This window comes from Caenorhabditis remanei, chromosome V (assembly GCF_010183535.1).
Source record: "Caenorhabditis remanei strain PX506 chromosome V, whole genome shotgun sequence".
Lineage (NCBI taxonomy): Eukaryota > Metazoa > Nematoda > Chromadorea > Rhabditida > Rhabditidae > Caenorhabditis > Caenorhabditis remanei.
This window is the reverse complement of record NC_071332.1, coordinates 19,119,310-19,144,223: the sequence shown is the minus strand read 5'-3', so window position 1 is coordinate 19,144,223 and position 24,914 is coordinate 19,119,310. Positions and strand designations below refer to the sequence as shown.

The following is a 24,914-nucleotide window of genomic DNA, read 5'->3' as shown; positions in this document are numbered from 1 at the left end:
GTCCTCGAAACTCTATGTAAGAGATCAAGTTAGAGACCACTTTCCGAAGGGTTTCCCTAAGGCTCTCCCCTCCTCTCGAGAACTGCTTCGTCCCGAAGAGTCAACCAACTTGGAATTAAAAGTGGTTGAGAACTTGCGGCCGAAACAGTTCAAAAGAGCCTAAAACAGTGAATCAGACTATAAAACAACATAAAATACACAAAAATAAACAATCGTCATCGGGGTCTCAAATACAAAAATCAGATTCTCATAGCGTCTTATTGCCCTAATCTTATCTAGTGACCGAAGTTTTGTCAAACTGGCGGCGTTAGGAAGTTGCGGTAACATACAACAATAAACTATGATGTTTTGAGGCGAGTATCTACAAGAAGAAAATCAAACATTCTAAAAAATAAAAAATTTTTTAGCTGTGTCATACAATTCAATTAAAATTTGGGGGACAATCTTCTCAATTATTGGTTCTATTCAAATCAGACTCATTTTAGCTGTTGAATTTTTTGAACAGTCAATTACTTAATAACCATGCGCTTCCGCGCATGTGCTCATCCGCTCATTATCCTACACTCACTCTAGTGACTTTTTGTCTCAACTAGGGGTGGAAAATTTCTCAAAATGGTATTAAAAAAAATTATAATTATATTGACTTTCCTTTCCGGCATTGAAGATCCCTTGACAGCTTTTCACATCAGGCCAATCCTTTTCCAGTGATTGAACCAAAACAATCCAAATCAAAATCCGCGATCGATTGAAATCGAGAACATCGCAACTGCATTGCACTGAGACTGACGACGATGAATATTAGGGTAATATAATAGAAGTTATAGAATGAATAGTAGAAATGGGTAGGTAGTGGGGTTCAAATGGGGGTGGTGGGTTCCATGGGTGTAGCGGTGTAGTGGTAGCACTTCAGGACAGATTTGAATCCTGCGACGACCTGAGTTCGCAGATGATAAAGTTGAATAATAGGGCGCCAACTTTATCACCCTACTCGAGGTGGGACTTCCATGTAAAAGGCATGAATGCGCCTGCTCATCCTTTTAGCATTTCCGTCTGTTTTAGGTACACATTTAGTTTATGCTTGCAATCATTTATTTTTCCGGTATAGCAAGGAGAAGGACTTGCCGTCCTTCACCCGCACCAGTATAGAAACTCGAATGTAAAGGGGGAAAAGGGTCTCTCGGCCGGCCGCGTGGTTGTTTACCCTCGCTGAGCCGAGAGCAAGACGTCATCTCAGTCGAGAGAGAAGCCGAGGAAAAGAGAGTAGAGACAGGTCAGAGACTGGCCTGTGACATTATCATCCTGGATGTTTGGTCCCAGTTTTGATTGAATATAGTCGAGATTCAACTCATCTTCGTAGTAATTCAGAGTACACGATTCGAAGTTAGTCGATTTGAAGAGAGTCTGAAAATTTATTTGTACTCCTCAAGTCGAATTATTTTCACTATTTTCCACAGATTTTATCAATTTTTCACTGAAATTTTCGATCAAATTTTGAGAATTTTTGGTCACAAAAATGCCATTTTTTGACAATTTTTGTTGTAAAACGGTGTTTTTTTTGGGGGTTTCGGGATTTAGGGTTTCTGAACGGAAAAATACCATTTTTAGGACAAAAATCATAGAGAAATTGCATTTCATTTTTGAACAAAAATCATCGAGAAATTGCATTTCTTGAACGAAAATCATGAAAATTTGCATTTTTTTAAAGAAAAATTAATCTAAAATAGCTTTTTTATTTTAAACAAAAGACATTTGAATAATTGCATTTTTTGGACGTAAAGTAGCATATTTAAATCAAAATTGTCAAAAAAAAAACACTTTTTTAAAACGAAAATTGTCAAAAAATGACCAAAATTTGCATTTTTCTGATCAAAAATTCTCAACATTTGATATTGTCCGAGAGGAGTACACGGTTATTTCTTTTGCGACAGAGCGTAATTACCTCCTTGATCGAAATTACTTGTTCTTCTGTAATCTTCGGAATAAAAACGGAAAAACGTTTGAAATGAGTCAAATTCTCAAGTGGAATTTCGAAATGAGTCTTTCTCATATCCAATTCGATCGCCTGCTTCCATTGCTCCAATTTCACCACTTTTTTCATCTGATCGGAGAAGTCAACGTCCATTTTAATTCGAATTTTCTCCAGAACTCCAGGTTTCAGATGTGGAAGAATCGAGAGAATTGGCTCGGTGTCATCGTTCCAATGAATCTCGAATTGGATATCGAATGATTTCACGTGGAGACGACCTCTGCAAGATTAGAAATTAGAGATTTAATTTTTTTTTTTTTTTGACAAATATGAGTCTGACTTAGTTGCAAAATTACTAGTTGCAAAACGTCGTAGTTACAAAATGACTGATTACGAATTGACTAATCTACAAGTTCAAAAATTAATTTCCATTTAATAGACAATCGCGTGACCCCGCCCCTTCACCTTTTGACAAAAAATTGTTGATCAACGTGGTATTACTTATTTCTACGTTTTCCTCGTTCAAGATGAGTAATTATCAAAAATGTGAGTGATCAATTGATTTCCCCTTTCACATTCTGTGTTCCAGATCCGGTACATGAGTCTAAAGAAATCACTAACTTCTTACAATTTCCAAGTCCAGAATTCATTGCGTACAATTTACATACAATTGATGATTTGGAATGGTGAGCGGACGAGAGACTTAGCAACACAAAGAAAAATATCATTTTCAGTCTGATCGCCGTGAATAAACGAGATGATTCTTCAGCTGAAATTTTAATTCATTTGGATGCTTCTAACGAAATCAAAAGAGTGAGAGCTCGCTATTTCCTGGGGATGTTCAATGAGACAGACAAAGAACTTATAAGCTGGGAAGAAGAAAAAGAAGCTGATATTGATGGATTTCTATGCGTTAAGCCGTGGACGGTGCCTCAACCCAATAAGCCATTTACTTTCAAATTTGGTTTACATGTCAGTGCGATTATGGGAATGGACAAAGTTTGGAAGTTCAATTTCTATGATCCACTGTTCAATGCTGCAAATGATTCCAAAATGACAGTTTTCATTGAAAGAAACAATCCAAACGTCCGCTTCTATACTCATAAGGAGGTGTGTTTCAAAATAAGGTCATTAGCTCACGAGGGAAATCTTTGAAGACGTGGCTTTCAAACGACCTCTAAACTTGGTTATAGGTTCTTTAAGCTTTTTCACATGGAATTCCAAATCAGCCGCATATACGCGACCGCTCGATTCTATTTGTGTTTCCCAGTACGTTACAACAATGAGAACATCTTTGCGTATAATATTTGACGATTCGGAATATCATTGGAAAAAGCTTAACCATATGAAAAGTTTGAGAGCTCATAACTCGGCTCACAGGGCAAGTTTTGACGGCAGAAATAGAGCTCCCGTAGTCGAAAGTGCCTATGATCAAATTTATAGATTGTTTGAAAGCCACGTTCAAATTTTTAGTTGATGATCTTTCATTGGAGTGAACTATCCCCAATGCAACGAAAAGAAATTGATGGTCAATGTATAATTCCACCTTGGATATCTATGAATATGCTTGAGAAATGTCTACAGATTGCGCACGGAGTTCAAGTCCATTGTTCACGTATTCACATGGTTTTTTTAAAGTTAAAACTTGTTTTTTTCAGTTAGTGATCTTTACAAAATCTCTCTAATCGCCAAGGGGTTAGTATTGAAAAATGTGATCGACTACTGTGAGCGTCGATATATTGAACATTTGAATCAAGTGGAAATAACAGAAATATGGTTCCATTCAACGTTCATGGGGGATTGCCGACATTTACTGGTAGGGAATGTTTTGATGAATTAGTTATCTTATTTGACAGTGTTTAGGTACACCTGCTAAAAACATTGAATTCGAATAAAGAGCTGAAGAAAATACTGGAGACAATGGATATTCAAAAGATGAATTCTGAGTCTATGAAGAGATGCGCTCATTTTTTCTTTCATAATTGTTAATTATAATAAAGGAATTTTTGAGAAGTAATAAGAACGAGCATAAAACAGGAGGAACGATGCTTTTATTTATATTCGAAACTTCATTATTTGGGAATATTAAAAAAAACTTAAACTCACCGATTCACACATTCGATACATGTTTTGCAGCAGATTTCGCCTACATCCAGTTTCCCAGCAGCGGATGACGTCGTTCACATCTAATTCGCTTGGTATTGGTGCAGAAGGTTTTCCTAGAACATTTTCGCAGTCGTTCCATTCCCAGACTACTCGTGCCAATGGCTTGAGAAAAAACCGGTTTGCACCATAGAAATTCAAAAGAAAAACAAATTCCGCCTCCTCTCTGCCCGGCGAGGTTGCGACGATTTCAAACTTCTTGCTTCCTAATCCGAAGTTCATTTATCATTCGACGAAAACGCCATAACAGGTGGGCTTAATGCCATTTTCAGCGGCGCTTACGCCGTTTTCGCCGGCGCTTACGCGCACGCGCCGATCCTACGCCAAAAATTCTCTGAGTCGAGTTTTTGAGGCCAAAAGAAGGCATGATGAAGCTTGTGAAGGATAATATTCTATGAGTAGAATTTCTAGGTCACGGTCACCAATTTTCTTCGGCCATCTCAATGACCAAACTTTCCTTTCTCAGCGAGTTGTGGACCGAATTAAAAGATTCTTGAAGTATGAAAATGAACTCGCCGAAACTCATATGTACATTATTATATGAAAACATCACAACAGACCACAATACGCCTTTAAACAGTTTTCGTTGTGATTTACAGAGTCAAATTTGAGAAAGGGGTTTGATGATGATATGAATTTTTCATACTTGCAACGGGCCGGGTCACAGTACAAAAATTTGAAAATTTGAATTTTTTGAAAACTTTTTTGGTTTTTTCGCAAAATAGTCGAATTTCCGACTATGTTTTTACATATCGATAAATCTCAAGTGTACATAGGCAACTTTCTCTACCGGGCCGGACCGGGCCGATATTTTGCAAGTATGGAATTCTCGAAAATCTAGATCTAGCCAACTATTGGGAATAGAAAATAAGCGTCACGTTTCTTTACTCTATTTTCTTTTCTAGCAGAAAGTAAATTCTGAAAAATCTGAAAAAAACCCGTGAACTTTGAAAAAATTTCAGAGAAAATGGAATATTTTTCACGCTCACTTGAACTAACGTCAAGGCCTACTCTACTTTTTCAAATTCTTCTATTCTCTTCCAGAATATCCACGTCGTCTCATCAGTTCTCGATTTGTCTTCCATCAGAAGCGTCCGTTCAATTGCCCGCCATCAGAAGTCATCACTGAAGTCACGAGTCGATAAGGTAAAGACTAGTCGTTTTTAAGTTTTCCACCTACCCCACACTGCCTTCGTAAAATTGGTAGAATTCTTTTTAAATTCGTAAATTTTGTGAAAAAAAATTGTGTACGATACCTCCGAATCCTTTCTAGACTAATAACAGTCTATATTTCTAAAAAAAATAATAAGGTTGGTAGAGTGAATGATTGGAGACAGAATGGCGGAAGAACCGCGGGCTGCTCAGTGATGGCTCGTTGGCAGGCCAGTGGTAGCCAAACTTTGACTTGATTTTCTCGAATACTAGGTCTCGAGGGCAAAAACTATATTTGAGGTGATCTCATCCTCTTAACCTTGTATTTTGAGTTATAAGCAAAAGTTTGCAAAAAATTCTGAAAATTTTACAAAAATGGAATTTTTCTAGTTGAAAACGAGGCGCTAAAATTATGGTCTGAGCACAAAAAAAGCTCAAAATTCTATTTGTTCCCGTCCCAATTAAATTGTTTTTAAACCTTTCAGCTTTTTAAAGAATTTTCACCACCCATAGGGCTATTTTAGACGATAAGGGGCGGAGCCAAATGAAATATGGACCAATGTGTTATTAGTTGTCTCACAAAAACTGGTTTGACTTATTTCTGTACATCGCCATGCTCGAGTTTCATAGAAAATTAAGAACTTATTTTCTTCTAGACTAGGAGTATTTTCTTTTCAGGTCACTGCTCAAAACTACCACCAATCGTCGTCTCTTTCTGGAATTTATTGGTTAAATACACTTGATTGGAAACAATGGAGTTTTATGATGATTGGTTTCGATTGGTTCCAGTATGAAAGAATGTATCCAGATGGTATGTTCTCATAGAATCCATATTTCTCCTCAAAATCACATTTTCAGAAATAAAAAGTCCATATATCAACCGATTTATGGAAATAAATATGTTACAAATGGTTTTGAGAGAAGGAATCAAAAAAAAATGGCACCATTTAGTCTAAATGACTTTTGGGAAACAACAGTCGAACAGGAAAAGTGGAATGGAAGATGGGAAACATTCAGAAATCAGTATGTACCACGTGTTCTCTTCAAATCCATGAATAATTTTTTTAGTTACAAAGACAATCTCGGGAAGCAGGTGGAGAGCCTGAACTTTATTCCTATCAAGTACCGAGCTCTGATCATCTACGTCACATCCTTGAGAGTGTCAGATGAGTTCAAGATGAAGTGAGTCAAATCGTGGTTTCAAGTGTAATATTAATTATTGAAGGTTGGCTTCGGAATACTGTCAGTGCAAATTTGATGAGCATGGAAGAATTGTGGCTATTAGGTCAGATGATGTTGTTGGAACTGGCAAGCACCGGTTAAACTAGTAACTATAGATCACTTTACATCAAAATAATTTCAGAAAGTTGCGTTCAAAAGACGAACCAAAATGTGAAAAGAAAGAAGAAGAGGAAGATTCGGAGGAACAAGTCAAGACGATCGGAGACTTGTACGATAAGATGAAGAATCTTCTCGATTCATATTTCAAGCATAACAAATTGCTTATGTATTGTATTTTGGATTAAGAGAAGAAATGAAAGAAAAGGTAAATAATTCATTCCACACATTTTTTCAAAAATGTTTTCATTAGAAAGTACTAATATTTTAGGAATTATCGAATCATAAAATGCTCAGAATTCTGGAAAAACTAGCAAACGCAGTAGTGAAGTCAGAAGATGAGGAGATGGTGTTCCGAAAATAGAGAAGTTCGATCTCATGCTCATAATCAATTCGATGACAAGTGTTATTCCCGGAGACAAAAATGTGAAATACCGAATTGATGGGATGATGAATGTAGAATGTGATAGAAATGAGGTATCAAAACGTGAACAAAATGAAGATTTTGACAATTTCTTATTTCAGCATTTATCGTTGGCTGTTCTCGGGAGAATGATCATCGAGGTCATGGAGGAATGAGAAGAATCAAGAAAGTTTTGAACTCGAATTATTTTTTTAAAATAAATAGATGTCTTGGTTTCGCTCGAAAATACATTACAAATTCCAAAAATAAATTAAATTCTTTTGATTTCCGAAATTGTAAGTTCCTTTTGAAAGGATAGTTCGTTGGGAATTTCTCAAACGCTTCACTCAGTTTTCTGGTGTACTGCTCTGGGAAGATTCGGACGGCTGACTCTTTCCCGTTCATTTTCTGACAAGGACGTATTTGAATTCTGAAAATAGGTTTGTTTAGAGATGAGTTCAAACAAAATATTTGAAGTCGCGCTTCACAGGAACAAAGTTTTCAAAATCTCACCGCTGGGATCGGATTGCAAGCCCAACAACTCGAAGCTGTTGCAAAGCTCACAATTCACAAAAAATCATGAAATAAAAACATTGATTGCTAAGAGGAAAATTCGAAAAAAAAAACGACTTGTTCTAGGGAGGGCAGATGGTACAAAATACGGTCTGAGTACACTGATGACATTACAGTACTCCTGGAGATATGCGACGTCTCGCCGACATTTACTGATAAGGAACGTTCTGATGAGTTGGTTATCCTAAGAGACAGTGTTTAGGTGCACCTGCTAAAACGATTGAATTCGAATAAAGAGTTGAAGAGAAAACTAGAGATAATGGATATTCAAAAAATGAATTCTGAGTCTATGAAGAGATGTGTTCACTTTTTCTTTCATAATTGTTGATTGAAATAAATGAATTTTTGAGAAGTGATAAGAACGACCATAAAACAGTGGGAACGGTACTTTTATTCATTTTTCGAAAATTCATTATTTGGGAAAAAAAATTTTTTAACTGAATCAGAAGTTTATTTGCAATCGTCGAAAAACTTCTCGAGATCTCCTCTCGTCTTTCTGTAGTAGACGGCAAACGGTTCCCTTCTGAAAAATTCAAATGCTTCATGATAATGCGAAAAGGGTAAAACTCACCGATTCACACATTCGATGCATTTGGTCATCTTTTTTTTATTGGACACAGAAAATGTTTTGCAGCTGATTTTGTCTACATTCAGTTTCCCAGCAGTGGTTGACGTCTTTTACATCTATTTCAGTAGTAGGGGGGGATATTTTTTTTAAATTTCCGATTCAAATTTTTCCCCGCCAAATTTTTTGTACCTGGATAAAGAAAGAAAGAAACACATTTTTTTCACCAACAAAATAATTTTATTATAACGAGAAAAAATAGTTAAATTGAGTGAATACACATAAAATAGATTCAGCGTAGCTATGAAGGCTGGATGGCTGGATAGTTGCGCGGAGGGTGGAAGGAGGGTGGAAAGAGGGTGGGAGAAATTGTTTTTCTAAAAGAATAGGAAATATATCTAGTATAGCATCATATCTCTTACCATATATTGATTTGTACGAATTGGATTGGCATTGGTCCCATTCCTTGGACGAAAACGACTCGATCGTATGGGTAGACGACCAAGAATCCTTCTTCTTCGAGGTCGTCTTGAATTGTTCGACCTCTCCCGAGAATCGACTCAGCCCTAAATAAAACACAAATTGACCCTCACCCTCCACGCAACACCTGACACCAAATTTTCTCCCTCTCCCTCCCTCCAGGCCTAGGAGGGAGAGGGAGAAAATATCCCCCCCCCCTACTACTTATTTCGTTTGGAACGTCTTCGCAGTACTGCCATTAGCAGATTGCTCGTGCCAATAGTCTAAAAGAAACCCAGTTTGCACCATAGAAATTCAAACGAAAAACAAATTTACCTTATCAGCGTCGGTTTCGCAAGCTTTTTCAGCTCCGGGTGTCCTTCCTGCTGAGTGATTTCCAACAAAACGTCGTAAATCGGGAGCAAAGTGCCATAGAAACCCGTGTTTCAAAAATGTAAACTATTGACTGACTATCGAATTCATAACGAACCAAACAAGTGAATCACAGGCACTCACGATAATTCCAAAGAACCGCCCTGAACATCACATTGGAGAAACCACATTGTTATCGTGGGAGTATGCTACCGCGGCGAGTTGAACCGGGCTCATCTTCGCCACGTTCCATGCGGCGTTGACACAATAACCATTGGCCTGCACCCAATAGTATGTGCCAACTTCAACATAGATCAGATCGCCGGCTTTCTGAACGAGCTTCTGGTACCGGCGTCGATAAGATCTTGCTCTGTCGGCCAATATTTTGTGTGGTAGGGGCTGATCCTCTTTTCATTCATCAGTTTCTCCATTTTTGCAGCGTAGATCATCGACACACATATCCAGACGCATTCTCCTGGTCCCATGTTCAGGTTTACGAAAGCGACCAACTGATTCTCTTGATGGGGGCAGGAGTTCGTGATCCAGGCGACTTGACGTAGCATTGAACTTCGTTGACTCCTAAAGTATTATCCTTCACAAGCTTCATCATGCCTTCTTTTGTAGCTCCGCCCACTTTTGAGATATGCGCCTTTAAACATGCCTGCGGCGCTAGAATTCTTATCTATAACAGAGTCCTGTATTTAAAGGCGCATATCTCAAAAGTGGGCGGAGCTATTGAAAAATTGTCAACTACAAAAAGCTAGATCTGATTTTGCGCAACAAAACTAGCGTAAACTTTTCAAAATTGATCAAAAATACGTCATGGTACGCTGTCAAATGCTACACAGACCAAAATACAATGACCTCATCTTTAAAGGCGCACATCTCTAAAAATCAAAATCTGAGAATGGTGTAATTACTGATATTTTGCCAGTGCATCAGCAAAATTCGATTATTTTCCTTAATTACAGCTAGTTAAAATTGCGTAAAATTTTAATAAAAACTTTCCAAACAAGTTATGCCAGAACATCTCGTACCAAAATACTATAGCTTAGCTGCAAAACAAAGTAATCAAATTAAATAAAAACTCACAATTCAAAAAAAATCAAACATACAGTTGTCGACCGAACCATTCAGTAGGTAGTCTTGGTTTAGTTACCCTGAAAGTTGAAAATATATAAATTAGTTAAGAAACTTATCGATTTGAGGGGAAATATGTACAACAAGAACGATAAAAATGGCGAGAAATGAATGAGAACAACTGCTATCTACTTATCAAGTTCACCTTACTACTCTAGCCATCGGCGTCTCTCTTACAAATACATATCTCTCTCTCGTTCTCTCTCAACACTATTCATGTTTACTTGACCTAGGGAAAGCAGATAGAACTGATGACGTCACAGTACTCCAGGAGATATGCGGAGTGTTTCCATTAGCACCTTACTCACAAAGGTCATAATGTCTGTCGTCTCTCGATCCCATGTGCTATTTCGTTTCGAAAAAGGGCTGTTGTGTTACGTAATGAGAGAGAAGGTGTGTGTGTCTACACTTGTGCAGTTCGATTCGACACTCCTCCTGCCTCTCCAAAATGAAGATAAATAGTGTTGAAAGAGGAGAGAAGCAGAGAAAAATAAGAGGGATTGGTAAGAGAGACGCAGATGACTATAGAGCTCTGAGGGGGATCAATGCGAATAGCAGTCGGGGGTTATGATCAAAAAAGTGAAGGGGTTTTATGGGTTTCAACCCATGGTGTAGTGCCTGTAACTTACTGAAACATGGTCAGAACAGGCTGCAAGAATGACCAAATTCGATTGTTATTTTTTATGAAATTTATAAATTTTGGACCAAACTGAACAACGTGTGGGACTATTATTCTATCATACATTTTGAGTAATGAAACTTTACAAAGTTCAGTTGTGATCAAAAACTTCGTTGTACCCTTTGAGTATTCAGCCCGTTGTACCCTTTGAGTCAACACTCTGTTGTACCCTAAAAGTATAGTACCCTCTAAGTCATGGTACACTAAGAGTCATTGTACCCTCAATCCGTTGTACCCTTGGAGTATGGCCCGACATTTGGTAAAAGAATCCCTGCATTCTTCCATGATGACTCCGTTGCAAGCTCGGATACTCCATTAGACAATTCTCACGAGTGGAGACAGTGCGAGTAAGTTTTGATAAGCGTTTTTGTTGAAAACCACTAATTGCTGAGGTTTTCAACTTTTTTCATTCCGGGTGCCGCGCCGATTGCCCCAAAATTTTGCCACCAACTCGATGATCCACCTCGCTCTATTTCTAAACGATTTGCCATTTTCTATATTGGTTTCCCTTCGATATATTTGTTCCCCATATATAGTTTTGTTTTACATTTTCCGAGTTCACCTCAATGAAATTTGTCGAATGATATTTTTTCAAATACATGACAGGGTTTAGATGAGGGAAGGGTTAAAACAACTTTAATCTTGTCCGAGGAGACTACACGGTCGCGCGTAAAGTTCTTTCTAAGTCAGGAGAACGATATAGAGAGGTTTTTAAAATATGCGTCAATAATGACATTTTTTTAGAATTTTCTGTAATTATTGGAATTTCTAGATTGAAAAAATGACATCGCTCCTCCGGTAAGCCATCAGACATAGATTTGATGATTATGATTTGTACCAATTCTCATGCGGTTCAAATTCGGGGGCAGAAGGGTAATCTGCAAAATGAAAAGTTCATTTTTATTTGCTAGACAATCGCGTGACCCCGCCCCTTCATTTTTGACAAAAACGTTTTTGATCAACGTGGTTTTGCTTATTTCTACATTTTCCTCGTTCAAGATGAGTGATTATCAAAAATGTGAGTAATTTAAAGATATCTCCTTTGATATTCAGTTTTTCAGTTCCGGTACATAAGTCTATAGTAATTACTAACTTCCTACAATATCCAAGTCCACGGTTCATTGCGGGCGATATTCATAGAATTGCTGATTTGGAATGGTGAGCGGTCGAGAGATTTAGCAACACAAAGAAAAATTTAATTTTCAGTGTGATCGCCGTTTATAAACGTGATGATTCTTCAGTTGAAATTTTAATTCATTTGAATGAATCTAACGAAATCAAAAGAGTGAGAGCTCGCTATTTCTTAGGGATGTTCAATGGGACAGGCAAAGAACTTATAAGCTGGGAAAAAGAAAAAGAAGCTAACACAGATGAATTTTTATTCGTAAAGCCGTGGACAGTACCTCAACCCAATAAGTCATTCACTTTCAAATTCGGTTTCCATGTCAGTGCGGTTTTGAGAATAGACAATATCTGGAAGTTCAATTTCAATGATGCAATATTCAATGCTGAAAATGATTCCAAAATGATAGTTTTCAAAGAAAAAAACAATGAAAAAGTCCGCTTGTATACTCATAAAAAGGTGTGTTTTATTTAAAGTTACAGATTCTAAACTGTTCTCAATTTTTAGTTGATGATGTTTCATTCGAGTAGACTGCCAATATCCTGTCAAAACGTAATAGTTCCAGCTTCTGTATCTATGAACATGCTCGAGAAATGTCTCCAGATTGCGCACGGAGTTCAGGTTCATTGTTCAGGTAGTCTATATTCACATTTCAAATCGAAACTTGTAGTTTCAGTCGAAGATGTCATGAAAGTCCGTTTCATTGCCAAGCGGTTAGGATTGAAAAATGTTACCAAGTACTGTGAGCGTCGACGCATTGAATATTTGAATCAAGTGAAAATAACAGATCAATTGTTTCACTCAACGTTCGTTCGGGATCTCCTACATTATCAGGTGGGGAACGTATTGATGAGTTAGTTATCCTAAGAAACAGTGTTCAGGTGCACCTGCTTAAAACATTGAATTCGAATAAAGAGCTGAAGAGAAAACTGGAGACAATGGATATTCAAAAGATGAATTCTGAGTCCATGAAGAGATGTGCTCACTTTTTCTTTCATAATTGTTGATTAATATAAATTAATTTTTTGACTAGGCCAGTTCTGATATTCTTGTGTGTCTATCAGTAGGTATGAAGTCTTATCGCCGATCTTACGTGCTCTACTGTTGAATGCGAATCTTGGGGTTACGGTACGCTTTGGCGCAGTGCCAAAGAGAGTATTTGGCTCTCGCGAATAAAATTCTCATTAAAACCATATCTTAAACACAACGAGTAGGTTCACAGGTACCCATCTGCTCCATCCTTTTTCATCATCGCGCACGCGACGCGACCGCATCGTCTCCCAAAGTCACGCGAAAAACAAATTAAAATAAAAACCTTTCGGGCGGCCCTGTGTCGCAAGAGAAATCGTTGAAAAACTGATAGCAAAAAATGTTGCGAATTTCATTCGAAAACATCTCCTAATACCGTCACCCTACTGGATCCAGCCGCCGCACAACGGTTGGAACGATGCCAAAGTCTTGGCTGAGTGCCAAAAGATTTTATGTTTATTTGCCGTATCTTTGAGGCGCAGCCAATATATACCGCGACCTGCACGCAACGCCCACGCAACGCGGCTCTAAAAAACTCCTAACCAGAAAAAAACAGTTTTATTCAATCAGAACCATAAATAAAATTCAATGATTGACGAAGACAAAACTCCAACACGATCCGATTCCTCCAGCGAAAAACCAATTTCGTTCAAAAAGCCATCAATATACATCATATGCTTTATTTTCGCTTTGCTCTGAAAAACAACTCTTTTTGCACTCTCTCCATCTTTCATGCTTACCTAGTGATAATAGTTAAGTGATTGTAATGATCCAGTGGATGTTTCTGATTATCATTCTTCTTTCCTAGACGGTTGACTTCGGCATTGATAGAGTTGGGAATACAGGGGTTCGAGATTGCAGGGTATTGATAAGAAACATTTTTGACCTTTCGGGGGAATGTCAGGCTTCGAGGGGTACACGTGGATGTTTTTTCTAAATTTCTAATTTTTTTCTGGAACAGGTTGCCACGTTTATCATTTCTAGTATCATTCATGTCCGAATCTCTGTCACAATGTCGGCAATTTTTGAGAAATGAGAAGGAAGAACTAAAATCGAGCTAATAACCTACAGCGCAGAAGCAAGAAAGCAAACAAGAACAAGTTTCACGAGAAATCAATAATGATCTAGAACAAAAAATCAAAAAGCAAACAACGGTTACATATTAATATAGCCTATTCCAAATCCAAATCAGAAAAACGCGACGCACACGCATTGCGACTCGGCCGGTAATTTCAAAAACTTCGTAACAATTTTAAAGTTTTATAAAAATAACAACAAAAACAACAAAACGGGAAAAAATGATACATTTCTCAAAACTTAAAGTTTACGGATAGAAATTTCGTATGCCACAGAACCTCTTGGAAACTGAATTACAAGATTTGAATTCGGAACATAATACTTATTCGGAGAAGTAGATGGTTGAAGATTCCGTGCATTCTTGATTGTCTCAATATTCAACGAACGCGTACTTTTGATGATGCATGACTCGAAATTGGTCGATTTGGAGAGGTTCTGAAAAAAGAAAAAAGCAATAGCTTCAAATAATGTTGAATTTACATCACAGAGTCGGACCAGATTGTTAGTTGAAATTGTTCCGAAAGATATTTCGAAAGTGGAGAAATGGGAGAAATACTCAATCGATAATTCGGGGAAACAAATGAGGTTGAGATGTTTTGCCTGTTTCCATTGATCCATTTGAGCGATTCGACCAATTTCATTTATCGACAACGAGCTACCGATAACCAGTTTTTGAAGCGTTCCAGGTTTCAAACATCGTAGAATTCGTCTTTCACATTTTTCGTCTTCCATCATGATAATGCATCGTTCCACGAGGATTTCGTGATTCAACGAGTTGAGCAATTTGCAACAATTTTTCTTATATTTCCGAGGTGATGCATTCATATCAAAAAACATTGAATGATTTTGGAAATCGACACGAAATGATTTCAATCGAAGTTTCGGATTTTTCAGAAGAACTTCAAGCTCTCGGAATACACGTTTTTCGATATAATCCAGGGAGCAAGTGCGTGAATGGTTCAGCTCAACAAGACCAGAATGCACCAGAATCTCTTTATCCGCCTTGACTAGAATGCAATCGTATCTGCAAACAATCTCAATATCAGTGCAAGGAGGTGGGCGTTTATCGACAATTGTTCGGAGCGAATGCGAGACATTGCGGAGATTCAGACTGCAAAATAACAACTTTGATGGGGAAAAAAATCAATAATGAGTAACTCACTATGCCTTCAAGTCACATCTATCCACAATTTCAGTGACTACATCTTCTGGAAAGTCGGAGAATTTCAAGTCGTGATCATTATAAGTATCGGGAAGAGTAGTATTGACAGATCGTTCAGCCATGATGAGGGCGTGTCGATGCCTGATAAAATATGTCATCATTTTCCTATTCTTTTGGAATAGTTCTTACGCCTCGAAGTAATATCTCTCATAACAAGTAGCATGATATTCCTTATCCATTTTATTGTTTCCAAAAGCTTCACATAGATCTCTATATGAATTTTCAATTGATTTTCCATCAATAACGTCGGCGAGAATGCAGACTTCTAAGTCTGGAATCCAAGGAGGACTGAAAATTGCTAAGTTTTGTGGAAAATTCAGTTGAAAATATGTTAATTACCTTGATTTATATGGAGAATAGTAGTTCTCTTTGAGATATCGATTGAACCAATACTCATAGTTGTCGTAAGAAATTGCCTCGTTTCCCAATACTTTACACAGTTTTTCATAGATTTTGAAGGATTTATCGATAGTTTTCCATTGAGAAATGTCGTAGACAATGAGTCTTCGGAGTTCGCCTGGAGAATTCAACGAATTCATTTTTAGTATTTACCTGAAAAACTGGATATCTGAAAACGGTCTCAATGAGTGAAGTGAGCGTAAAATAATAAAAAGCGGAACGAACCCATTACAAACATGAATTAGAGAAACTACACAAAAAACAACAATTTTATTAAAAAGTTAACAACAACAACAAAAAAACAAGAATTAAAAACAGAACATTTACTTTTTGGTGATTTTAAGCGAATTCGAATACCTATTCTGACGCTCGAACTGAATAACCAAATTTGAATTTGGAATTGTATAAATTTGTGGAGAGGCAGTTGGCTGGAGGTTCAGAACTCTCTTGATTGTTTTTGTGTCCAGAATATAACCAGTTCCTATTTTGAAATGTGTGAAGTTGATCCAATTGGAAATATTCTGCAATTTGAAAAACGCCTTCGGAACAGTTTTCACTACTATGTTTACCTTCAAAATTACTTCACAAAGCTTGATTACGTTTTCCAGGGAATTCGAATAATAACGAAATTCAATGTTTGAGAAATGAAGTAAATGGCCAATCGGCGGAAAGAAGTATCCTTCCAACTCGAGATTTTTCGCTTGTTTCCATTGATCCATTTCAGCAATTTGATTGCTCAACGGAAAATTACTGTATTCCTCAATTTTTCCGAGTGTTCCCGGTTTAAAACATTGTAAAATTCTGATTAAATCACTCTCGCTTTCGACTCTAATTAAGCAACGTTCCACGTGGATTTTACGATTCAATGAGTTGAGTAGACTGATAACGACCTTTGTATACAAATAGGTCTCTCGAGAAGCAGCATTCGCGTAAAATGCGAAATATTTCAGCCGGAGTTTCGAATTTCTCAACAAAAGTGTCAGTGATCCGTGCATTCGTTTTAAAAACGCCTTCATTCGTAGATTTGAATAGTGATTATCCGAGTCAGCTATCAGTGCATAATCTACATAGATTTTCATCCTGTCCCCTCCGCAATGCACTTGAATATGAGTGCAAGGAGGCGGCTGCTGATCAATGACGGTTCGAAATCCATGAGAAACATTTCGGAGATTCAAACTGTAAAAGAATGAGTCAAAAGATTTTGATCAATAAATTGAAGCTCACTATGACTTGATATCACATCTCTCAACAATTTCAGAGATCACATCTTCTGGGAAATCGGAGAATGTGACACGAGTGAATAAGTGTCCATTTTCAAATCGCCTATGCCAATAATCGTGATCTTCCTTATCGATTTTATGATTTTTGAACGCATCACACAAATCATCTATTGATTTTTCAGCAGATTTTCCATTGATGACATTAGAAAGAATGCATCCACGAATGTCTGGGAGCTCTCTAGAAAATAAAAATTTGAACATTTCTTTTGCTCTAAAAACTTTTTTTACCGTTCATCTACTCCGAGGTATTGCATAAACAGAAACTCATATTCCTCAAATGAAATCGCTTGTTTTCCAAATTTTATGCACAGTTTCTTATAATTCGAATAAGATTTTTTAATGGAATAACGTTGATAAGCGTAATAGAGAATATGTGCACGAATATCGATCGGAGAATTCAAAGGTAGATCAACCATTTTCGATATTTCTCTGAAACAAAATATAATTTTTCTGGTGTTTAGTCACATTTGTCGAAAAATAATATCAAAAGCGAGAGAAACGCATTACAGATATTAATAGATAAAAACACACACAAAAAATCATTTTATAACAAAGATAACAACAAAATAACAACAATAATTGAAAAAAGAGAAATAAAACATTTAATTTTTGTAGATTTTGAAAACACGTGAAAGCATGACTTTGGATAAGTACTGAACGATCAAATTTGTATTTGGAATTGAAAAACTCTGTTCAGTGGAAGTTGGCTGAAGGTTCAGAGCTCTCTTGATCGTTTCCAACTCAAATATTCCTTGAATTATGACTTTGCAATGTTCAAAGGTGTTCGATATGGAGGCATTCTGAAAAACCAAAAAAATAAAATATCAGTTAGAAATAATTAAAATTACTTCGCATAGCTTGACCATATCTTCTAGAGTAATCGGAGGGAATCCCAATTCGAAAGATGGAAAATGGAAGAAATTCTCGATCGAAGGCAACACAAAGGTGTTCATTTTCAGGTGTTTCGCCAGTTTCCATTGATCCATTTTAACGACTTCGGTAATTCCATCCATCGAAATTCCTGTACTAATTTCGAGTTCCTTCAGTGTTCCCGGCTTGAAACATTGCAAAACTTTGATCACTTCCTTTTCGTTATCCACTTTAATCACACATTTCTCCGCGTGAATTTTGTGATCCAATGAGTTAAGTAAATCGAAGAAGCGTTTTTTGTGGTTTAGAGGTGGGATTACGATTCCGGTTCTAGTCTTCATCCAGGTACTTTGAACATATGGATATGGAACAATCTCGAAGGATTTCAGTCGGAGTTTCGGATTTCTCAACAAAAGTTCTACTGTTTTAGGCGATAGTTTTTCAATCAAACCCAATGGCAGCTTTGATTTGGTTTTTTCGAAATAAAGGGAGTCAGCTATAACTGTATCATCTACAGAGACTTTTATCCAGCAATGTCCACATTTCACTCCAATAACAGTGCACGGAGGCGCCAGGTGATCTACGATGGCTCGAAGTGCATGTGAAACTTTGCGGAGATTCAAACTGTAAAATAATGAATTGGAAGATTTTTTCAATAAATTGAAACTCACTACGACTTCATATCACATCTCTCAACAATTTCAGAGATCACGTCTTCTGGGAAATTGGAAAATGTAACACGAGTGAATGACTGTCCGTTTTCAAATCTTTTGTACCAATAGCCATGATCTTCCTTATCGATTTTATGATTTTTGAATGCATCACACAAGTCATCAATAGATTTTTCAGCTGATTTTCCATTGGTAACATCAGATAAAATGCATCCACGAATGTCTGGGAGCTCTCTGGAATAGGAGAACATGACATTTCTTTCTCTCTCGCGACTTTTCCTACCGTTCATCTACTTCGAGGTATTGATTAAACAGAGACTCATATTCTTCAAATGAAATCGCTTGTTTTCCAAATTTTATGCACAATTTTTCATAGTTTTTATATGATTTTTCATTAGAAATACGTTGATAAGCGTCATAGAGAACATGTGCACGAATATCGATTGGAAACTTCAAAAGTGGACGCGTCGATTTAGAAGACATCTGATATAAAAAGGAATATTTGACAAATTCGAATTTTTGAACGAGAAAATTCAAAAAATGAAGATATAAGCGCCTCGAACGCATCAGAAATATCGGAATCGAATGACAAAACATAACAAACTTTATTTGAACAAAGTTGTACAGAAAATGGCAATTTTTAGTCCATATCAAAACCATCACCAACTATCTTCGCTCGAGAAATCCCAGGATCTAACCGATGGATTCAATCTACCGACTAATCCAAGTCCTGATCCCAAACCAGTAGGTACACTTAATTTCGGTTTATTCAATTCAATTAAACGATCCAAAATTTTCGCTTTCACTTTCTCTGAAAATCCAGAGAATTCTTCCTTCGGAACAAGTTCTTCTTTCGTTTTGAATAGTTCCAGAGCATGGGTGAGAAGAGTATCCGAATCGTATCTCGATGCAAGTTCCAGTTTTTTGTAAGCACCAAATCCCACAGAAATTAAGAAAAATTCCACGTGGCGTTTAGCAGCGGGAAGCAAAAATCGATCGGAGAGTTCAAGAAGTTTCTCGGCGTTTTCTTCTGAAAATATGTTATTGCACAATTTCTGTAAAATTTTCCCTTATTGGTACCTGTCGGAGAGATGGGATTTTTGAGAATCAGACTCAAAACAGCGGCGAAATCTTCGAAATTGACATCTTCGATCGAAATTTCCGGCATCGATATTTCCATGAAATCTGCATTGAAAAGGGCGTCGAAGTAGTCGGAATGGAATGAGAGGACCTGAAAATAGTGCAACATTTATTTGTTAACTCGAAACAAAACTAACCGTTTTGCTAACACGCAACTTCTTTCCCTCAACAATCAGAATTACATCAGTTTTGTCAGATTGTGCGAATGTCGACTCGTAAATACTCAATGCTGGAGTTTTAGACATTTTTCCCTGAAAAAATGATAGGAATTTCAATGAAATAGATTCGATGAAAAAGTTTTCGCTGAAAATTCGGTCAATGAGCAATCGCGGTGTTTGCGTACTTTCCAAACTACAGTAACTTTTCCCAACGTAAGAATTCTGAGAGCGAGTTCAACGCATTACAGATATGAACTTTAACAAACTAAAACACTTTTTATAGCATTATAAATCAACAGAAACAACAGTAAAAACAAGAAATAATTAGAAAAAATCTAATTTTTGCGGACTCCGAGCCAATTCGAATTCCAACGGTTGAATTTAACGATCAAATTTGTATTTGGAATTGAGTAAAAACAACGAGAGGAAGTTGGCTGAAGATTCAGAACTCTCTTAACTTCTTCTGTATTTATATCGTTCATAGTTTTCAGAGTAAACGCTTCGAAGTTGATCGATTTGGATGCATTCTATAAAAAAAGGAATTGAGTAGAAATAAACAAAGATCAAAATTACATCGAATAGCTTGACCATATTTTCTAGAGTAATCGATTCAATTCCCAATTCGAAAGTTGAAAAATGAAAGAAATTCTCGACTGGAGGCAACTCGTAGGTGTGGATTTCCATGTGTTTCGCCAGTTTCCATTGATCCATATTCATGACTTCGTTAATTCTACCGTTCAATTCTATATCGATATTCAGTTTTTCAAGTGTTCCAGGCTTCAAACATTTCAAAACTCCAATCAAATCTTTTTCGTTATCCACGCACATCATACATTCTTTAACGTGAATTTTGTGATCCAATGAGTTGAGGAAATTGAAGAAGTCTTGTTTGTGGTTTCGAGTTGGGATTTCTCGAAAATATGGATTCGTCATGAACTGAAACCATTTCAGTTTGCGTTTCGGATTTTTCAGCAAAAGTTCCAATATATCAAAACATCTGGAGTCTGCGATACGTGCATCATTTATATGGACGTGCACCCACTCATTTCGACAAGTCACTTTAATATCAGTGCAGGGAGGCGCCATCTGATCTACGACGGTTCGAAGTCCATATGAAACGTTTCGGAGATTCAAACTGAAAATTTAAAATTGAAAAGTTTTCCATTTATAATTCAATGCTCACTATGACTTGATATCACATCTCTCAACAATTTCAGCGATGACATCTTCTGGGAAATCGGAGAATGTAACACGACTGAATAAGTGTCCGCTGTCAAAACGGTTGAACCAATAATCATGATCTTCCTTATCGATTTTCTGATTTTTGAATGCATCACACAAATCATCTATTGATTTTTCAGCACGTTTTCCATTGACATCGGAGAGAATGCATCCACGAATGTCAGGAATCAGGAGTCCTCTGGAACTGAAAACATGAACATTTTGTTATTTTTCTCAATAAAAATCAAGCACAAACCTTTTATCTTTGGCAGTATAGTAGCTTTCTTCGAGGTATTTATTGAACAAAGATTCATATTCTTCATAACAAATCGCTTCTTCTCCCATTGTTTCACACAGTTTCTTATAATTTTCATACGATTTTTCAGTAGAAATACGTTGATAATTATCATAGAGAACGTGTGCACGAATATCGATTGAAGAATTCGGAGGTATATCGGTCATTTTTCGAGATTTCTCTGAAACAAATTAAAGATTTTCTCGTTTTGTTGTATATATATATATGAATCATATAAGTATAATATAGGAAAGCGAATCCAACGCATTATAGGTAGATATGAATAGAAGAAATAGAAGAAACCACACAGAAAACAGTTTTATAACAAAGTTAACAACAACAACAACAACAATAATTGAAAAAAAAAGAGAAAATAATATTTAATTTTTGGTGATTTTGTACGATTCCAAACCGAAACGATCAATCAAAACATGAAAAAACAAATTTGAATTTGGAATTGAGTAAATTTGTGGAGAGGCAGTTGGCTGAAGATTCAGAACTCTCTTGACTTCTTCCGTATCCAATCCATTCTCAAATTGCATTTTGATTTGTTTGAAGCTGCTCGATTTGGATATACTCTGAAATTCAATAATATGTATTTGTCAAGAAATATAAAAATTACATCGCAAAGTTTGACAAAATCTGTCAGAGGAATCGATCCAATATATTCAATAGTTGAAAAATGAAGAAAATGTTCCATCGGTGGCAAGCCGTCTCCATACAAACGCAGGTGTTTCGCCTGTTTCCATTGATCCATTTCAACGATTTGACTGGCAATAAAAAACGGGAAATCCTGGAAAAAATCAATTTTTTCGAGTGTTCCCGGTTTGAAACTTTGTAAAATTCCGATCAAATCATTCACACTTCCGCCTCCAATGAAGCAACTTTCCACGTGGATTTTACGATTGAATGAGTTGAGAAGATTGATTACAATCTTTGTATACAAGGCCTCTGAACGACCAGAATACGTGAAAAATGTGAAAGATTTCACTCGGAGTTTCGGATTTCTTAGCAAAAGTGCCAGTGTTCCAGGTACTGGTGTTTCGGTATCTTCTATTGGTAGATATGAATTGGATGTTTTGAAACGAAGCGAGTTAGCCATAAGTGTGTCATTTAAAAAGACGTGTATAAAGTCCTCTCTGGAATCCTGTCCGCAATCCACTTTAATATCACAGCAAGGAGGCGCCAGTTGATCTACGACGCTTCGAAGTCCACGTGAAACGTTTCGGAGATTCAAACTGAAAATTAAAAATTGAAAAGTTTTCCATTTAAAATTCGATGCTCACTATGACTTGATATCACATTTTTCGACAATCTCAGCAAAGACATCTTCTGGCAAATCGGAGAATGTAACACGATTGAATAAGTGTCCATTTTCAAATCGTTTATACCAGTAACCATGATCTTCCTTATGGATTTTATGTCTTTTGAATTCACGACACAAATCGTCAATGGAGTCTTCTCTGCCACTAGAAAATTATCAATGTATTTCTTTCTTCTCGATTAAATTCTCACCTCTCTGTACAATAAATGCTGTACTGACGAGCATGTCTCTCAATGTTGTCACTTCCAAATGTTTCACAAAGATCTTTATATGAAATTTCTACCGATTTTCCATTGATGACATCAGAAAGAATGCATCCACGAATGTCAGAGATCAGGTTAACTTTGAATCTGAAAAAAACGAAAAGTTTGTGTTTTTTTCATAATAAAATTGCGATCACAAACCTTTCATATCTAGCATTATAGTTGCTTTCTTCAAAATATTGATCAAACAGAGACTCATATTCTTCATAAGAAATCGCTTCTTTTCCAAATGTTATGCACAGTTTCTTATAATTCGAATATGAATTTTCAGCAGAAATACCATGATATTTATCATAGCGAATATGTGCACGAATATCGACTGGAGAACTCGGGTCGGCCATTTTTCGAGATTTCTCTTAAACAAAATTCAGTTATTTTTCCCGTGTTTAGTCACATTTGTCGAAATATAATATCTAAAGCGAGTGAAACGCATTACAGATATTAACAAAAGAACCCACACAAAACAACATTTTTATATCAAAGTTAACAAAAAAAATCAACAACAATTGGGAAAAAAAGAGAAATAAAACATTTAATTTTTGTAGATTTTAAGCCAATTCGAATTCCCACGCTCGAACTGAATAAACAAATTTGTATTTGGAATTGAGTACAAATAACGAGAGGAAGTTGGCTGAAGGTTCAGAATTCTCTTGATTTCTTCTGTATCTATATCGTTCACAGTTTTCAGAGAAAACGATTCGAAATTGATCGATTTGGATGCATTCTATAAAAAAAGGAATATTTTCCATTCTGAAATTCAAGATTCTGGAAATCTAATAATGCATTCCATACAACTAAAGCGTCTAGGTCCCGTGACGTCAGAAATGACTAAAATTACCTTGCAAAGCATGACCAAGTCTTCCAGAGAAATCGGATCAACGCTAGCTTCAATGGTTGAGAAATGAAGTAGATGATCAATGGACGGCAAGTTGAATCCTTCCAAACGCAGATGTTTCGCTTGTTTCCATTGGTCTATTTCAACAATTTCATTGCTCAACGGAAACAAATCAATGAGAAGCTCAATTTGTTCGAGTGTTCCCGGTTTGAAGCATTGCAAAATTCCGATCAACTCTTTTTCGCTGTCGACTCCAATTGAGCAATTTTTAACGTGAAGTTTACGATCAAATGAGTTGATAAGATTGATTACGGTCTCTGTATCCGACAAGGTCTCTTCAGGACCTGGAACCGTGTAAAATAAGAAATTTTTCAGTTGGAGTTTTGGATTTCTCAGCAAAAGTGTCAGTGTTCCAGGCATTCGTCTTTCGATCTCTTCAATTGGAAGATGTGAATTCGGTGTGTTGAAAGAAATCGAGTCGGCCAGAAGTGCACCATTTACATAAAATTTTTGCAAGCCACAATGCACTTCAATATCAGTGCAAGGAGGCGCGAGCTGATCAATGACGGTTCGAAGTCCATATGAAACTTTTCGGAGATTCAAACTGTAAAAGAATGAATTGTAACATTTTTATTCAATAAATAGATGCTCACTATGACTTCATATCACATCTTCCGACAATTTCAGCGAGAACATCTTCTGGCAAATCGGAAAATGTAACTTGACTGACGTGTCCGTTGTGAAAGCGTTTGAAACAACACTTATGATCTTTTTTATCGATTTTATGATTTTTGAATGCATTACACAAATCATCGATTGATTTTTTAGCAGTTTTTCTATCGATCACATCTGATAGAATGCATACAAGGATATCAGGAATTGAGAGATCTCTGAAATTTGAAAACTCAAACCATTATAAACTAAAAACTGAAAAATCACCTTTTCTCTATAGTAGAATGATAGTTTTCATTGAGACATCGATTGAAACAAAGCTCGTATTCATCATATAAAATCGCCTTTTTTCCCAAATGTTTACACAAAAATCGATGATTTTCTATCGATTCTCGCATAGTTTTCCGTTGAGAAATGTCATAGAGCATGAGTGCACGGAGGTTGGCTGGAGAATTCGGATCGATATCGGTCATTTTCTGAAAAAAATTACTTTTTCTCGTGTTTTTTTTCATTAGGGAAAATATA

The 24,914-nt window shown here is 36.6% G+C and overlaps 10 protein-coding genes across 10 annotated transcripts; 2 read left to right on the top strand and 8 right to left on the bottom strand.

The window, feature by feature from the left end:
- Positions 1-1,230: 1,230 nt before the first annotated feature.
- Positions 1,231-4,351, bottom strand: GCK72_021215 (uncharacterized protein; the record flags this gene model as incomplete). Its single annotated transcript, XM_053734110.1, has 4 exons — positions 1,231-1,401; positions 1,940-2,246; positions 2,588-2,735; positions 4,117-4,351. The coding sequence occupies 4 exons, from the start codon at positions 4,349-4,351 to the stop codon at positions 1,231-1,233; spliced, it is 861 nt and encodes a 286-aa protein (XP_053583023.1).
- Positions 2,494-6,807, top strand: GCK72_021214 (uncharacterized protein; the record flags this gene model as incomplete). Its single annotated transcript, XM_053734109.1, has 11 exons — positions 2,494-2,512; positions 2,556-2,652; positions 2,701-3,076; positions 3,440-3,581; positions 3,625-3,782; positions 5,174-5,275; positions 5,960-6,081; positions 6,140-6,304; positions 6,350-6,463; positions 6,507-6,599; positions 6,645-6,807. 11 exons carry the CDS (start codon positions 2,494-2,496, stop codon positions 6,805-6,807), a joined length of 1,551 nt encoding a protein of 516 aa, XP_053583022.1.
- Positions 6,808-8,045: 1,238 nt separating this feature from the next.
- GCK72_021213 (uncharacterized protein) lies at positions 8,046-9,182 on the bottom strand (the record flags this gene model as incomplete). The annotated part of the gene is made up of 3 exons (XM_053734108.1): positions 8,046-8,118; positions 8,583-8,726; positions 9,136-9,182. Coding segments are annotated over 3 exons (264 nt in total), but the record flags the coding sequence as incomplete, so codon positions are not given.
- A 123-nt stretch (positions 9,183-9,305) lies between these two features.
- GCK72_021212 (uncharacterized protein) lies at positions 9,306-9,554 on the bottom strand (the record flags this gene model as incomplete). The annotated part of the gene is made up of 1 exon (XM_053734107.1): positions 9,306-9,554. The coding sequence occupies one exon, from the start codon at positions 9,552-9,554 to the stop codon at positions 9,306-9,308; it is 249 nt and encodes an 82-aa protein (XP_053583020.1).
- A 2,255-nt stretch (positions 9,555-11,809) lies between these two features.
- Positions 11,810-12,940, top strand: GCK72_021211 (uncharacterized protein; the record flags this gene model as incomplete). Its single annotated transcript, XM_053734106.1, has 6 exons — positions 11,810-11,828; positions 11,872-11,968; positions 12,017-12,392; positions 12,441-12,567; positions 12,610-12,767; positions 12,815-12,940. 6 exons carry the CDS (start codon positions 11,810-11,812, stop codon positions 12,938-12,940), a joined length of 903 nt encoding a protein of 300 aa, XP_053583019.1.
- A 1,339-nt stretch (positions 12,941-14,279) lies between these two features.
- On the bottom strand, positions 14,280-17,356 carry GCK72_021210 (uncharacterized protein; the record flags this gene model as incomplete). The annotated part of the gene is made up of 8 exons (XM_053734105.1): positions 14,280-14,474; positions 14,520-15,150; positions 15,202-15,342; positions 15,391-15,549; positions 15,601-15,778; positions 16,520-16,836; positions 16,885-17,118; positions 17,169-17,356. 8 exons carry the CDS (start codon positions 17,354-17,356, stop codon positions 14,280-14,282), a joined length of 2,043 nt encoding a protein of 680 aa, XP_053583018.1.
- Positions 17,357-17,542: 186 nt separating this feature from the next.
- On the bottom strand, positions 17,543-19,866 carry GCK72_021209 (uncharacterized protein; the record flags this gene model as incomplete). The annotated part of the gene is made up of 7 exons (XM_053734104.1): positions 17,543-17,740; positions 17,789-18,434; positions 18,482-18,715; positions 18,765-18,964; positions 19,180-19,511; positions 19,562-19,712; positions 19,759-19,866. The coding sequence occupies 7 exons, from the start codon at positions 19,864-19,866 to the stop codon at positions 17,543-17,545; spliced, it is 1,869 nt and encodes a 622-aa protein (XP_053583017.1).
- A 248-nt stretch (positions 19,867-20,114) lies between these two features.
- GCK72_021208 (uncharacterized protein) lies at positions 20,115-21,462 on the bottom strand (the record flags this gene model as incomplete). The annotated part of the gene is made up of 4 exons (XM_053734103.1): positions 20,115-20,306; positions 20,353-20,914; positions 20,963-21,205; positions 21,257-21,462. 4 exons carry the CDS (start codon positions 21,460-21,462, stop codon positions 20,115-20,117), a joined length of 1,203 nt encoding a protein of 400 aa, XP_053583016.1.
- Positions 21,463-21,675: 213 nt separating this feature from the next.
- On the bottom strand, positions 21,676-23,223 carry GCK72_021207 (uncharacterized protein; the record flags this gene model as incomplete). Its single annotated transcript, XM_053734102.1, has 5 exons — positions 21,676-21,873; positions 21,918-22,533; positions 22,582-22,764; positions 22,811-22,969; positions 23,024-23,223. The coding sequence occupies 5 exons, from the start codon at positions 23,221-23,223 to the stop codon at positions 21,676-21,678; spliced, it is 1,356 nt and encodes a 451-aa protein (XP_053583015.1).
- Positions 23,224-23,414: 191 nt separating this feature from the next.
- GCK72_021206 (uncharacterized protein) lies at positions 23,415-24,862 on the bottom strand (the record flags this gene model as incomplete). Its single annotated transcript, XM_053734101.1, has 4 exons — positions 23,415-23,459; positions 23,721-24,321; positions 24,371-24,607; positions 24,657-24,862. 4 exons carry the CDS (start codon positions 24,860-24,862, stop codon positions 23,415-23,417), a joined length of 1,089 nt encoding a protein of 362 aa, XP_053583014.1.
- Positions 24,863-24,914: the final 52 nt, after the last annotated feature.